At 28.8% G+C, this 16,502-nt stretch overlaps 3 protein-coding genes and 2 non-coding genes across 5 annotated transcripts; 3 read left to right on the forward strand and 2 right to left on the reverse strand.

Annotated features, from left to right (window-relative positions):
* Positions 1-691: 691 nt before the first annotated feature.
* NAEGRDRAFT_54211 (uncharacterized protein) lies at positions 692-2,203 on the forward strand (the record flags this gene model as incomplete). The annotated part of the gene is made up of 1 exon (XM_002669330.1): positions 692-2,203. The coding sequence occupies one exon, from the start codon at positions 692-694 to the stop codon at positions 2,201-2,203; it is 1,512 nt and encodes a 503-aa protein (XP_002669376.1).
* Positions 2,204-8,299: 6,096 nt separating this feature from the next.
* NAEGRDRAFT_t802 lies at positions 8,300-8,370 on the forward strand. Its single transcript has one exon. It is a non-coding gene; the product is annotated as a tRNA-Asp (tRNA).
* A 349-nt stretch (positions 8,371-8,719) lies between these two features.
* On the reverse strand, positions 8,720-8,791 carry NAEGRDRAFT_t804. The gene has a single exon. It is a non-coding gene; the product is annotated as a tRNA-Glu (tRNA).
* Positions 8,792-8,938: 147 nt separating this feature from the next.
* NAEGRDRAFT_82153 (uncharacterized protein) lies at positions 8,939-10,699 on the reverse strand. Its single transcript, XM_002669365.1, has 2 exons — positions 9,723-10,699; positions 8,939-9,637 (listed from the first exon to the last, which is right to left on the reverse strand). The coding sequence occupies exons 1-2, from the start codon at positions 10,103-10,105 to the stop codon at positions 9,004-9,006; spliced, it is 1,017 nt and encodes a 338-aa protein (XP_002669411.1). The 5' UTR covers positions 10,106-10,699; the 3' UTR covers positions 8,939-9,003.
* A 1,807-nt stretch (positions 10,700-12,506) lies between these two features.
* On the forward strand, positions 12,507-15,651 carry NAEGRDRAFT_82154 (uncharacterized protein; the record flags this gene model as incomplete). The annotated part of the gene is made up of 1 exon (XM_002669331.1): positions 12,507-15,651. The coding sequence occupies one exon, from the start codon at positions 12,507-12,509 to the stop codon at positions 15,624-15,626; it is 3,120 nt and encodes a 1,039-aa protein (XP_002669377.1). The 3' UTR covers positions 15,627-15,651.
* Between the last annotated feature and the right edge of the window lie 851 nt (positions 15,652-16,502).

A 16,502-nucleotide genomic window follows, 5' to 3' on the forward strand; every position in this document is an offset into this window, starting at 1 on the left:
TATTATTAAAATCATATCCACAACAACATTATCATAATGCACCTTATCAATTATCAATTATACCACAATATTTAAATGGTAAATTTCAAGATTCACCTTCAGATTCAATTATTACAAATATTAAAATACAAAATAATGATTTAATTATTTTAGCAACTGATGGTTTATTTGATAATTTATATGATCAAGATATTATTGATTTTATTAATCAAAATTTTAATTCAATGAATGAATTTCAATTAGCTAAAAATTTAGTTTTAAAAGCAAGAAATATTGCATTTGGTTTTGAAAATAAAAATTCAACTCCATTTCAAGATCAATCTGAAAAGAATGGTTTTTATTATTTAGGTGGTAAACCTGATGATATTACTGTTGTCATTTCAAGAGTTAAAGAAATTTAATTTTTTTATTAATAAATTATTTTTAATTATTTTACATTTTTAATTTATTTTAATATTAAATATTGTAATAATAACATTGTTCTAAATTGTTATTATTCTAATGATGGAACATTCAAACAAGCACACCTCCGAATTGGAAGAAGGAATAATTAAATGGGAATTCTATTTACATTCCATTTCATCTTTGCCTTCTAAATAGTTCCAAATTCATTCAAATGGATGTGTCAATAAAACAAAATAATCAAAAAAAAAATACATTCACATATTTACCTACCACACTCATTTTCAACATGAATAATAGTCAATATAATCCACAACCAAGACCATACGTTCATCCAACAACAACACCTAATATCAATAATAATGGTAACATGATGATGAGCAGCAATAATAATTATAGACCAATTACTCCAGTATCTAATAATTCCAATAACAATAATAATAATAATAATAGAAAGCCTTTGAATAATACAAATACCAATAATAATAATAATCAATTAAATGGTTATACTACAACTTATTATCCACAACAACAACCAATATTGAATAGTACACAACCACCACCACCTAATAGTCAAGTTATCTATGTACCACAAAATAGTTTTATTCAACCACAACCAATTCCAACTATTATTCAACAACAACAACAACCATCATCATTATTTACTCAACAACAACAACCATTAAATCAACATCATCAATCAAATAATAATAATAATAATAATCAACAACAACAACAACAATATAATCATATTATTACAAATGAAAGTATTCAATTACTTGTACAAACAGTTCAACAACAATTAGATCAAACTAAAGAATGGAAATTATCAATTGATGAACAAATTCAATATATGGATATGAAATTAACAAGTATTTTAGAATTTGTTAAAAAACAAAATACAAATAATTTACAATCATTAAAAGATTTGGAAAATTATGAAAAATTAAAAAATAAGATTAATCAACCAATTACAAATAATTTAAATAATACTGTTAATAATTTAAATAATTTAAATAATCAAATTAATAATAATCAATCAATTCAACAACAACAACAACAACAATTAAATAATAATAATAATAATAATACTATTTCATATCCATCATCTAATTTATCTACTAGTCAATATCTTTCAAATAATATTGTTAATACTAATAATAGTAATAATACCAATAATAATAGTTCATACTCTTATAATACTACTAGTAATAATAATACCAGTAATAGTAATAATAATATTCCAACATTTACTCCACCAGTAGTAACAAAACCACCAACAACAACAAACACTCAATTACCAACTTATACACAACTTTCAAATCAATTTATTAATAATACTATTACTACTAGTCAACCAATTGTTACAACAACAATACCATCTAATAATGCTATTAAATATCAACAACAACAACCAACAACAATAACAACACTTTCAGATGATTTTGAATTAGAAGAATTATCTAAAGAATTAAATAATACTAATTTAAACAATAATATTAAATCAAATAATAATAATAATACTACTATTACTCAACAACCAACAAGTAATGTTATTACAACACCATCATATCCATCTTTTGTAAATAATTCTCAATATATTCCACAACAACAACAACAACAACAAACAATGCAACAACAACAACATTCTGAAAATAATATTGATTTTGAAGAATTAGAAAAGAGTGTTGGTTTTATGGTTGATATTGGTTTCCAAGAAGATTCTGCTAGAAATGCATTAATTCAATATAATGGTGATAGAACTAGAGCAATTAATTATTTAATTTCAAATAATAAATAAGATAATTATTTGTAATAAATATAGATGTCTTACTTAATAAACATGTTTCATAATTCAGACAATATTCTCCAACACTTTACCATTCAATTATTTTGTTGGAGTTTTTTTAGTAATCTTGCACCTTTTAATGATGATGTTCTTTTTCAAATCTTGAAAATTGTTTCACTGATTGATCAAGATTGAACCATATTATCAATAAAAACTTTGTGGTTATTTACATGGATATGAAATTTTGATTCTTAATGCTTAACCAAAAGAAATGCAATGTCAATCTTGTATCATTAAGAGAACAAGGGCTGTCTAAGTTAGTTCAATAAAATTGTAAACTGCCGTGTTAGGGAGTTAAGAAAAATTTCAAAGTCGAGCAGAGAGGCATTAATTTTTAGTCCACTGGCAGATTTCAACTGAATAACATAAGATCTACCTCTATGGAAGCAACTGAACAACATAAGGGTAGTTGGCTAGAAAATTAATACAACAACCCAGCATCAGATGGAATTTTCATGAGGGTGGAATCTTCTTCTAAATCTGCCCACCATAGTCTAATGTCACTAAGAGAATGTGTGGAAAGTTCTGTCAGATGTTGAAACAATTATTAATTAAAAAAAATAGAACAATTTGTCAAATGTGTTTAATAGATAATGAATTGATGTGTTCCGATACACTACTTTACACTTTTTTATTCCTCGACATTATAACCATCAATAATTCGTGCTTTCTCGTATCAAAACAATTCCATAGAATTGCCAAAAGTAATTTGATATGGCAAATCATTTATGATGAGTGGATGCTAGGTCATGAGAATGATTTTTGGTGGAAATTTGATCACAATGAATTTATTAATTCTTTTAAATTAAATAATGATCAGGAAGAACGATATCAAGATGATGATCAAGATGATGATGATGATTTTTATTGGTTTCGTAAATGTATTGAATTATTAGAATGTTTACCAAGGCAAATAGGTTTAATGAGATATTCAAAATTCAGGTATGAGTTGAATAATCGTGATGCAAAAGCTAAACCTCACTTGAAATTGGCCACAATATTAACAATCATATATGGGGGCTGTAATATTTCCTATTTCAGTACCAATGTTGCGATTGGATTGAGAAATTATTGTGAAGAAATTTATTGTCCTATTGTAACATTTTGCATCATGATTTTGAATGAATCATATTTGAATTGCTTGGAATATGTCAATCGACATAAAAAGAATACTAATTTGTGTGTAGCTGCATATTTTAGTGTAGATTTTAAAGATTGCTGTCATTTCAAACTTATGGATACATATGGCCATTATGATCCATTAAATGGAAAGCTAACCTTTTCAAATGAATCAGATGAATATGATGGATTTTCATGGTGGTGTCCTAATTTCTACCCTACAGGTGAATATTGTTACCTTAGCAAGGTTGTGGCATCGAGCATTGGACCTAGTACTATCAAGGTCAAGCAAATATATTCCTCAAAACAACTTGTTTGAATAGTAGGGAATAATTATTGGCATTTAACATGAATATTCCCTACTATATTCAATGCCCAATTGATCAAAAGTAATTCTATCTTGTGTTGTGATCAACTTTCTTCAGTTAATTAAATGAATGGCTACATAGCATGCCCACAAATACTCACAACCAATCGTAAAAATTAAAAATAAACTCCAAATTGTAATCATTGGAGATGGTTTTCGCTTTGAACTCAGGTATCTTGCTATGAAACCAAAACGCTTTCCGTAAATATATAAAAACATTCACTAATTTATTTTCCTTTCATCCATTTTAGCTGTTTACTACAACCAATACTTGTTTGATAGATATTGTAACATACTTATGTTTACATACTATTCGCTTTGTGATGGAACCACTTCAATCTACAAAACGATCCAGAAACGGTGTTGACAATGGTTATAGATCAGAAATGAATATATTCACAAACGCATCCCATATGTTGAAACTCTCGGAATTACAATATTGTAGAGATGTGATAGTTGTAGAACATGAGGACCTCTGCAACGAATGAAATATTACTTTTGTGGGCAAGTAGCGTATGTGCCTATAAAATATTGAAAATTGGTTAATGTTAACAATAACATCAATAATCATTGTACTTCTCAAATTATTAGAAATTGAGATCATACAACTTCCCAAAATCTGTTATTACATTTATGTTTATCACATTATCCTTGCTTTACTGTGTTGATAACTTTGGTATAATTGTTTGCTTTCTATTTCTAGGTTTGCAAACTAACAATTGCTCGGCACATATCTGTTCTTCATACCGCTTTGTGTATTTTAGCCACATTACATATTTAGATTACTCCTTACTTCGGGTAGCATAGTGTAAGTACACATGTACCACATTCGCAAGTTGCTACCGAAATTCGTTCATTTCAATGGACAGTTCCACGAACCGCTAAGTTTCTGATCAAACTACTGCTTTGATTGAAGGAAATCTTTTCAGCTAGCTCATTTACGTTTGAGTTTTTTTGTTATTGTCATCAAAATTAATGATGATTCTGTTCATTTCTTTTCAAGTAAGAATCAGAGAAGGTTGGAAGTCAAATGAATGATGTTATTGTTGCTAGAGGATTGTTATCTGGTGTACATTTGCTTTGAATCGTTCCTGTTGTCAACAACCAGCATTCATCAAGTCAAATTTCTCAATGTTTAATTAAAAATATTTATTTATAAATAATCATTTGCAGATCTGATATCAGCATATTGTTCCATATAATTCATTAATCTTGATAAAAATTGATTTGTTTTTAAAGTGTTTGAATCACCAATTAAACAAACATGTCTTTTAGCACGTGTGATGGCAACATTTAATCTTCTTTCTTCACTTAAAAAACCAACATCACCATTCTTATTAGATCTAACTGTACAAATAATAATTGCTTCCTTTTCTCTACCTTGAAATCCATCTACAGTTGATATTTCTACAAATGGAAATTCATCACTCAATTTACTTCTAAGTGCTTGTACTTGTGCACTGTATGGTGTTATAATACCAATATATTGTTCTGATATTTTACATTCATTCACTAATTTTCTTAAATAAATTTCAACTAGATTTACTTCATAATGATTCACTTTACTTTTAGAGGTATGTAATTCAGTTGATTCTTCCAAATCATCAAGTGTTACTTCTTCCATTTCACAATTAGCTGTATCTATCATAAATAATGGTGTTTCTAATTCTAATTCATCTATTATTAAATTATTTAAATTATTTGAAGAAGAATTAATTAATTTTGAATTATTTAAATTATTTAAATTAGTATTAGTATTATAATTTAAATTATTTAAATTATTTAAATTATTATCATTTAATAAATCAGATAATAAATGATATTGTACAGATTCATGTGCTTGTAATTTAGATTGATAAAATTCATTTGATGACCAATTCATAATTTCCTCATTCATTCTATATTGTACATTTAATAAACAAGTAATATGTGATTTAAATTTAAAATACATTCTTTCAAATAATGAAATTTCAAAACCTTCTTTTTGTGCTTGATTAGATAATACAGTTGGTGGTAATTGATAATGATCACCTGCTAATACACATTTTTTACCTTTCAATAATGCAATCCAACATGCAATTTCAATTGATTGTGCAGCTTCATCTATTATAATCATATCAAATATTTTATCACGTAAATAATAATCATCTGCACCTGTTAATGTACATAGAACAACATCTGAATATCTAATAACATCATGTATAGCTTGTTTTTCTTTTTGTTTTAATTCCTTTTCTAATATTCTTAATTCTTCTCTATATTGTCTTCTTTCTAATCCTCTTGTTTTACTTATTAATTTAGATATTCTAATTATATCTTTTCTAATATCTGCAATTACTTTAACTCCTTCACCTACTGATATATTATAATCAATTGAATGTTTTAATATAGATTCCATCATTCTGGCTGGATGTCCTACTCTACATATTTTAATCTTTCTAGTTGAATAGGTATTAGTATTTTCATCTGATAATTTTTCAACTATATTATCTACCTATTAAATTTAAATTTAAAAATTAAAATTAAAAATTATATTAAAATATTAAAAATAAATTAAAATTATATTAAATTAAAATTAAATTAAAAATATTATAATTATATTACATACAGCAATGTTAGAAGGAGCACAAACTAGTAATTTCATTTTTTTTAAAATAACAGATTGTCTAATTAATTCAACAATTGTAGTAGTTTTACCAGTACCAGGTGGACCTAATATTAAAGACATGTCATTGGATTTTAATGATTTTTTAATAGCTTGTTTTTGTGAATCATTTAATCTTGTACTAAAAAAATTCATTTCATCCACTTGATTATCTTGTTCATTCATTGATGGTAAATAATTTAATGAATCATTTGAATCACTATTTACATTTGAATCATTAGAATTATTATAATTAATATAATGATTAAAACATAAATTAACAATATTAATAGCAGGTGATTTATCATATTGTTCTAAATGTTTTAATGCAATATTTAATCTTTTAAATGTAACTTCATCTAATATTTTAGTAATTACTAATTTACTAGATTCATACCATTCATCTAAAAATTCATCCATTGTAACTATAATATATTTATCTGTTACACTCACTGATATTACTCCTCTAATTATATTTTTATCATTATTACTAGAATTAGAAGATGAATTATTATTATTATTATTAGAATTATCTAAATCTTTTAAAGTAATTGATTCACCTACTTTAAATTCAGGACCAATTTTAGATTTAAATAATAATTTAACATTACATCTACCATTACATCCCATTGTATATTCTTCTACTTGTACATATCTATAATTTTTACTATTTTTAGATGCTTCTTCTGATTCTGCTTCTTTTTCTAATTCTAACATTTTATTACTATAATATATATAATCTAATAAAGATGAACTATTGAAAATGTTATTATTATTATTATTATTTAATAAATATTATTTTAATTATTATTTAATAAACATTCCGATCATGATCATGTTTAAATACATACTATGGTTTTTCATTGATTTTCCTTTCATATCTAGCTGTTGTTGTATTGGAAGAAGATGCTGATGATGATGGTTTACTATTACCACTATTACTACTATTAGATTGACTCTTTTTAGTTGTTGTTGTTGTTGTTGTTGTAGTAGATGATTTTAAAGTTGATTTTGAAGATGATGATTTATCACCACCAGAAGTCTTTTTAGTATTTTTAGTCATTTTTTTGATTGTTGAAAATTTATGAGAACATTCAAATACCAACTTGCATTCAATGAACCAGTGAGTTGTGATTTATTTCAATTTTGAATTCCACCAATCATTAATAGAAAATTATTACTCAAAGAGTTTATGAACTTGAGGTGGATTTGAGTTGCTTGTTGAAGGGAGGTCTATAATCCTCTAAAAATGTCAAGCTCTTCTGAGAATGCTTTTTGACTTGTCGGTCCAAAGTTTGGTAGCAAATTCCGTGATTTATCATTAACTTTTTCATCATTATTTACTTGTTCACTACCAGTTTTTGAAATGATCAGCACACATTGTACCAATATTAAATCCCTCAAAATTGAAAAAATTGAAGCACCTTCTTCCGGACGTCCAGCAATGGCTGCTAATTTATTGAAGGTTTTGGAGCTCAAATATTCAAGAACTTATTGTTCATGGAGGATTTCCTCATTCTGATTTTCCTGCAATTTCAAAAGTAATTGGTAAAACTTTAAAGTCACTCTATATTGAAGAAAAGGAAGAAACAGAAGGTCACTCAACTCACTGTCCACAAGATAGAGATGGAACATTCGTATTTGGGTGGTGTAAAAGTTGACAAGAGAAAGGCTTTCTTCATACTTTAAGAATAGTTCCAAGTTAAAGTCAATAGTATTTGATCAATGTCATTTGAACATTGAGGCTATCATTGACTTTTTAATTACCACGTCTGAAGTAGTTGATAATGAACAACATTTAGAATTCCTTTGTTGCTCTGTCCTTGATTCTTTAAATGAGTGTACAAATGATACAGGATTGTCAAACTATCTCTCCTTTTCATTAAAGTATCCAAATTAAAAATTATAATATGTGAAATCGGGTGTGGTATAGTGGTAGCATTCCAGACTGTCACTCTGGCGACCCGGGTTCAATTCCCGGCACTCGAGATTGTTTTTTAACCTTATTTCTAACATTTGAGTTTTAATTTTGTTGTCATATGAAGAAATATGTGTTGTGTATCTATCTGTAAAATTTCAAAGTCTCATCTCTTAAAACAATCAAGAAAATAATCACAGATTAAACTCTTTCAGTTTTGCGGAAAAATTCGAAGCTCAAATAGCTTGTCTTCGAACCTTGTTCCTCTTCTAATGCTCTCCAAATTGGCCAAGTTGTGTTTTTAAAAACAAGGCCTAATACTTTTTGAAATCTTCTCCAACCATTACTTTCTATCTATTTTCTTCAGATGTATATTACCATACACAAAAACTATTCTAGAAATCTATTTGCAAAATTATCCTCCCATGCCGGGAATTGAACCCGGACCTCCTGGGTGAAAGCCAGGTATCCTAGCCATTGGACTACACGGGAATCTTATTTATCTAGAAAAAAATCCTTTCCTAAAACTGGAATCTTTCTGTAATTGCATAATTTCTTTCTAAATAAACATCGTTAAATAACCGTGTTCCAATCTTGACTTGCTCTCTCTTTTTACTTCTGTTTTAGTTGTAGAAATTTCAAAAAGTGTGTTTCTCTTTTTTATTTACAATATTTTCGCAAAAGTAAGGGAATTTACAGGGTGGTTAATCAAGGTTTGGAATAATTTGTTCTTGCTTAAGTGCAATCAACAAGACAGCAGCTCCATAAATTTCCTTCTCGCGAGGATTTTCAATTGATTGTGCTTTTTTGCTAATCTCTGACAGATCACATTTTGACTTCTTTTTCAAATCTCGATTTTTGTATTCTTCATCTGAACCCATTTCAGTACTTGAATTATCATCTTCAGAGGATTGTTCTTCATACATGTCTTTATAAAAAACAAAATCAGAATTGTCATTTTGATGATTAGATTGTTTGTAATCTGGAACAGAAGAAAGAAAACCTGTATGTGCTGTTTTGAGCTTTTTGCTTCCTCGTTCTATTGTGAGATGGTTTGTTGCTGATTTGCTATGATTTTCTGTTGTCATATTCGATGTACTATCTTCATTGTGAATGGAATTACGACGTTTGGTTGATGTGACAGATTGTCTTCTTGTCTTGTATGGTTTAGAATCCATAGTTTGTTCATCACTGGATTCTTCATCTTCAGAAGAAGAAGTTGATGCTGACTTTCTCTTACTACCAGAAGAAGAACTACTTGGAATAGGTGTAGAACCTTTACTGTGAGGTGGATATGGCCACTTATCACAACCGAGCTCATGTCTCATTTCATAAAATCTTGATAAAAGTTTAAATATAATTATTATTATCATTATTATCAACAAGTTAGAAATGTGTGTGAATAAAACAAGGATTAACATACCTTCTCTTGAGTGTACTGAGTGAAACATTTAGTTTCTTTGCTGCATCCTTTTGGTTAAGATGAAGACACGACCTCATAGCATGAACGTCTATGGACATGAAGGTTTTTCTGTGTTTGGTCTCAGAGTGTGATTTTCTCTTCTTTTTACCTCTTTTTGAACCATTTTCATCATCATCGTCTTCATCATCATAATCTTCCTCCTGGGAATTGTCTTCTGTGAGTGAAGTATTGTCTTCATCTTTCATGGTGGAATAGGAACCATCTTCACCCAGCAGTGGTGGTGATAATTGTTGTTCAGTATTACTACTACTGGTACTTGTGTTGGTGCTTTCTTCAGGAATATCCTCTGATTTCACTAATGATTGTTCAACTGAGCGAGACATTTGAATATATTTTAGATGGTAATAATATCAATTGATTGTGTGAGTAGTGGTGGTGGTATTGGTATTGGTATTGGTGGTATTGGATGGTTATGGTGTTGGTATTGGATTGGCTATGCCTTTGTGTAAAGAAGGCTTGTTCAATAATTTGAAGGATCCTAATAACTGGATGTAGAAGAGTGATGAAGGAAATGCAAGTCCTATAATACCCAATATTATGTGTAATAGATGGATACTAATAGTATGGTAATCTCAATGAGTGTATGTCTAGTACTACTAGTAATGTTTTCTGTGTGGTTGGCCAATAAAAAGTATTGATATCGAGCTCTCGGAACAATTTTGAGCTCACTCTCTATTAAATTACAGCCTTGGTAATATAAACACAGCTGTTGCAATATGGTGTTACTGTCCACTGACTAGTTGAGCTGCAATTAGCTGTTGTTATTCTTGTTGATTTAGAGAAATTGATGTGCTCTAAATTAGTGCTACTGTTGTTGCTGTGGTGGTGGTTGCCTACTTCGATGAGAGAGCAAATTGCTGACACAGAAGCCTTTTGAAAAAATGTGCGAGATAAAAACGGGAAACACAGAATGGGACGTGTTACAGTTTTTTTTTCAAATTGGATTTTCCTGCAGCATTATTTGTGCTGGCTACTTTTGAAAGGATCTGCTGCATAAGCTGTTGATGCAGAGAAGTTTCCAAAATGTGATTTTTGGTTGCAAGCAGGAATGCTGCTGTGGTGATGGTAGTTACTGATACCCATCAACATTATCTATTCAATGCATTGATCTTGTTGATGTTTAGAGTTGGTGGTGGTACAAGCTTGTAATGACAAAGGTAAATGGACTTGTTTGTTGAGGACAGTACGAAGTCACATCAAGGTGAATGTGGAGTTGTTGGAACGACCACCAAATTTGACGAGGGGAATAATTGGTGATGTGCATTAACTTGAATGTTGTTACATCAACCACGTTATTATTCATTACACGTGTCCTGCTCATTTAAATAGAATCTTGTAAGCTTGATTATTTATTGATAGAGAGAGCTAATTAACGATATAGAGAGAGAGTGTAGAGAGGTGGTAATATGAAGGAGTAATTGGTGCGTTCAATCAATAAGATGGAAACACTTTTCCCTACCAGAATAAATGGTCACATTACATCATTCAACAGACCTGTATCTCTGTAATATATAAGAGCACCGATTGATGATGGGCATGGTAAAATGTTATTGAACGAGGTCAATGACTAGTTGTGGGACTAGTCCTGTTGTGGTACTTTGATGTGAGCAATAATTGGAGTGAAAGAAGTAATGACACAATGTTATGAGACTTGAAGTAGTCAATATTTTGACGAGTTTATACAAGTGGAAAGGACATAAATGTATTGACCATAGTTTACAAAAAAATTAGTTCTTTAAATGAATTGTTACGATTTTTGTAGTCTGTGTTCAACATAGTGAAATACCCTCTTTGGCATTATCTGTAATTAATTCTCATCTCTCTTGTTGTATACAATAATTATAGAGAGAGAATGTATTTTAACTGACTTTGTCATAGTGTGACTGGAATGTAAAGTATCCATATTTGTTAATTCCCTTTAGTATCGATTTACAGTTGTTTCAATCTAATCAGAGAACAAATTATATTTAAAAATTGTAGTTGAAGGTTTCGGTTGAATGTCTAATAATATCCAATTAGTTTCTATTATTATTATTAATTTCTAAGTTGATGTTGCTTTTTGATTGAAGTTGTAAAATGAACTATTCAAAAATCCATAAAGATATTTTCCGTTATTGTCCCTTGCTTCTTCTTCTTATCCATTTTGAATGCAAATTTGCTCCACACAATATTATCTTCTTCTTCATCATGATGATTAAAATTCTTTTTCCATCACTAATTTTAATTTTAATTTTATTATTTAATATGTCTCGGAGCTTTCCAATTTTTGAACCAAATATTCTTAAATATCTCCACCTGTGAGGGAAGAATTATCTCGATTAAAATCCTTAATTTTGAATCATCCAACAATTATTATTAAAATTAGCAACAACACAACAGGTTCATTCTCCACAATAAATTTCATTCACCATCATCAGCACGCAGCAGGCACCATTAAATTTTAATTATTTTATTAGGCTTCATTTTTTTGTGAAGCCTTTGTTCAAGCCTCCGTATTGTTGAAGGAAGGAGCAGCTATCATCTTCGTCAACCAAAAATCATCACAAAAAAAGTGAAAGAAAAAATAACTGCAAATCATTATACTGATCACCTTTTACATCATCAAAAAATTAAAACGGTTGCTTTATAATACAAATAATTTATTTTTGCTCTCTGGAATTTTAAATCAGAGAGAATAATTTAATATAAATTTTCTAATTGCTAAATATTTATTATTGGATTGAAATGCCAAGAAGAAAAACAATTGATGATGAGGTTGATGAAACATATGAAGATGAATATGATAGTCAATCCTCAGATAATGTTTCGGATCTAGTTGAAGATGAGGATTCTACACAATCATCAAAACAATCACGAAATGAACCAACACAAAGTGGTCCAAAAAAGAGAGGAAGAAAACCAAAAAACGAATCTGGAGTTAAAACAACAAAAACTAAAAAAGCACCAACTGGTAGACCACGTGGAAGACCTAGAAAGAATCCTATTCCACCTTTAACAGTTAAAAATGATTCACCAACTCCTTCTTCACCTTCTGGTGGTGTTGGTGGTAGTGGTGGTGGAGAAAATCAATTTGATAGTCTTTTATCACTTGGGCAAGCAGCTCTTTTAGCTTTAACTACAGTATCTGATGTTAAAACTGAGGATGATAATTCTTCTACAGTACCTTCTTCTCCAGCAACACCTTTATATCCTTTAAAAAAACGTTTTCTTGCTCAGTCAAATGTAACTCCAACTCTGGAAAAGGAAACTTTGGTTGTTGAAAAAGTGGAAAAACCTGAAATTAAACAACAGGCAGTTTGTTCATCACCTGCTCAACCTGTTAAAAGAAGACCAGGTAGACCTAGAAAGGATCAACAGACAACACCTCAAATTATACAACCATCATCAATACATGAAACAAAAGAATCTCACAAGGATGAATCAGATGCTAAGAAAATGACAAGTAGACAACAAATATTATATCTTAAAAAATTAGAAGAGAAACGAGAAAGTGATTCTGATGAATCAACTCATGAAAAGGAAAAAAATAATTACAATGACAAGGAAGATGATATATCTCTAGAATTTGACAGTGATGAGTCTGAAGAGGAAAAAAAGAAACCTAAGAGAAAAGTTTTGAAGAAGAAGGCTTATTCTTCTCCATGGATGAAAGTTGAGAAAATAACTGTCAAACACAAAGGAAAAGTTATTGGAAATTTTGATGTTTCTCTTTTTGGATCTGAAGAATCTTTTACACTTGATGTTGGTTCAACAATTGATGTTGGTAAATTATCATTAGAAAAGGCTAAAGATATGGATTATTCCTCTTTTTATATTTTATCCTTCTCATCGAGGAGTAAATCTGAAGAAGACAAACTTGAAGATTTATATAACACTTTAGAAAGAGATGATTATGTTGGCAGTGTTTCTTTTGATGATAGAGTTTTATTACTTATACCTAAAAAGAGTAGATTTACAAAACCACTAGGACTTTATGAAATACAGGATGAACCAAATAAGTTTATTGGAGGTTTATTTATGAAAGAAGTACCATCTAGTCCTGAAAGAGTTTCTAAAAAGAAATCAAAATCATCTTCTAGTGCTTTTATTAGCACACCTAAGTCACCTATTTTATTCACATCTGGTATGGATGAAGATTTAAAGAGAAATCAACTTTCTCTCATGTCAATACCAAAAATTCCTAAGAATAAGCAAGTAAGCAGCAATAGTGGTGCAAGTGGAGATAATACTCCAGTTGAAGATGTGAAACCAGAGTCTATTTCATTAACAACAACAACACCAATTTCTATACCTCCTCCTAGTTCAAACTTTACCACCTCTCACATCAACACACCATCATCATCTATTAATTATCCTCCTCAAATTGATAATAGAAATAATGCCTTCTCAAATGTAATAAGACTTCAAAACTCCAGTACTCCACTTCAATCGAATCAAGTTTATACTTCATCGATGTATAATATGTCTAAGAATCCAGAAGTTAATACAGGTTTGATTGTGACTCCAAATGGTCATTACGATAAACCAATGGTTGAACCTCCTCAATCATCTTATCCATCAACAATGAATAGCGGTAGATATCAAGACACAGGTTATTCAATGCAAGATCAATATCATTCTTCCAATTATTCTCATATGCAACAAAATATTCCATCAAGTTATTATGATAATTATGATAATGATTTAAAGAGAAAGAGAATGCAAAATTTCAATGATCCTAATCGAACTGTATCTCCAAAGAGAAGAAAGAGTGATGTTCCATATCATTCACAATATTCCTATCAACAACAATCACATGTTGTTGATCAACATTCAATACCATCTTCAACCTCTTCACAACCACCACCACCAATGGATATGTATAGATCCTATCCTCCTCCTCCATCCAAACCACAACCACCACCACCAATAACAACAACAACACCAACTACTAGTATTCAACCTCCACCTCCACCACCTCCACCTACTAATTCATCTGCTACTTCAGTTGTACCAAATTCAAATCAAACTCATTCATATAGTTCAAGATTTAATCAATCCTATACTCATAATTCATATCAACAATCAATTCCTCCACCAAGAAGAACTGATACTCAGAATACTAATAATTATGGATATAATTCTAAACCTACTTATAATACACCTCCTTCCAAACAACAACAACAACAATATTACAAGAATGATGGAGATTATGATAATTATGATCGTCAACGTTCATATAAAAAGTATGATGATAGATATCAAGGAAATGGTGGAATGAATTCTTATTCAAGAAGAACAGATTACATGTCTTATGATAATGATTATTTCTATAGAAAATCTCATTATGATAATTCAAGAAGATATGATTCAACTTCAAGCACTGCAATTCCACCACCACCTCCACCACCACCTGAAACACCAAAAGATGTTTCAATTGGAAATGATAATCGTACTTCTCCAAATGAAGTAGATGATTATAATGATGTTGGATTTGATGAAGCTGCTGAACCAACAAGACATTTATGGGTTGGTAGATTCCATAATATGAAAATGGATTATTCTACAATTTATAGTGATTTTGAAAAGTTTGGACAAATTGATAGTTTGAATTTATTACGTGATCAAAAATGTGCATTTGTTAATTTTGCACTTGTTAAAGATGCAGTAAGAGCAAAGAAAGAGTTGGAAGGAACTAAAAAGTACAAAAAGATTGCCTATCAAAGAAGAGAGAAAAAGACAAGTTATTCTTCAGATTATAAGAAGGGAATGATGCCATCATCATCATCATCTTCTTATGGACAACAGAGGAATGATCATAATAATAATAATAATGGATATCATAATGAATCATCATATCATTAAAATAAATTATCTCTTTAAATCTTTGAAAATTCAATGTTTGATTGACTATCATTTGTCAGTCACCACATTATAATTTTAAAAAAAAATAGTCGAAACTAATAGCTCATCATCATTCACTTCGGAATAATATTATCAATTTTAAAAAATAATAGCAAAGATGAATCAATTACAAGAAGATAATTATTATGAAATATTAAAATATTTAGATTTTAAAGACTTGTTATTAAATTGTACACTTGTTTGTAAAATGTGGAATTTTATTATTAATGAAAAATTAAAATTTGGAATTTCAATTAATCATGAAAAAGTATTAAAAAAATTTCAATCTTCAATTTCATGTTTTAAATTTGTAAATTCATTAAAATCTAATTGTTTCAAACATGACATGTTGGATAAATTTACAAATTTGGAATATTTAAAACTTTCATGTCAGGAAAATATTCATACAAAAATAATTGAATTTAAAAATTTAAAATATTTAAATATAAAATATGTTAAAATTAATTTGGAAAAATTTGAACAAATTTGTAAAAATTTAAAATATTTAAAATCATTTAAATTTCAAAATTCTCTTCCAATTAGTGATTGTATTAATATATTAATTAAATACTTACCAAATATAGAGAATACAAATCTTACTAATGTTGGAAGTGATGAAATTAACTTATTAACAAATTTAAAAAATTTAAAAAATTTAAATTTAAAAAATATTAAAAATGAAGGTTTTGAATTAATTTGTAATTCATTTAAAAATTTAAATTCTTTAAAATTACCAGATAATTCAATTTCAAATTTCAAATCAATTACTAATTTAGTAAATTTAACAAAATTATCAATTGATTCAAATATGGAAATTAATCAAAATATGGAATTTAT

This window comes from Naegleria gruberi, assembly GCF_000004985.1.
Source record: "Naegleria gruberi genomic scaffold NAEGRscaffold_83, whole genome shotgun sequence".
NCBI lineage: Eukaryota > Heterolobosea > Eutetramitea > Acrasida > Naegleriidae > Naegleria > Naegleria gruberi.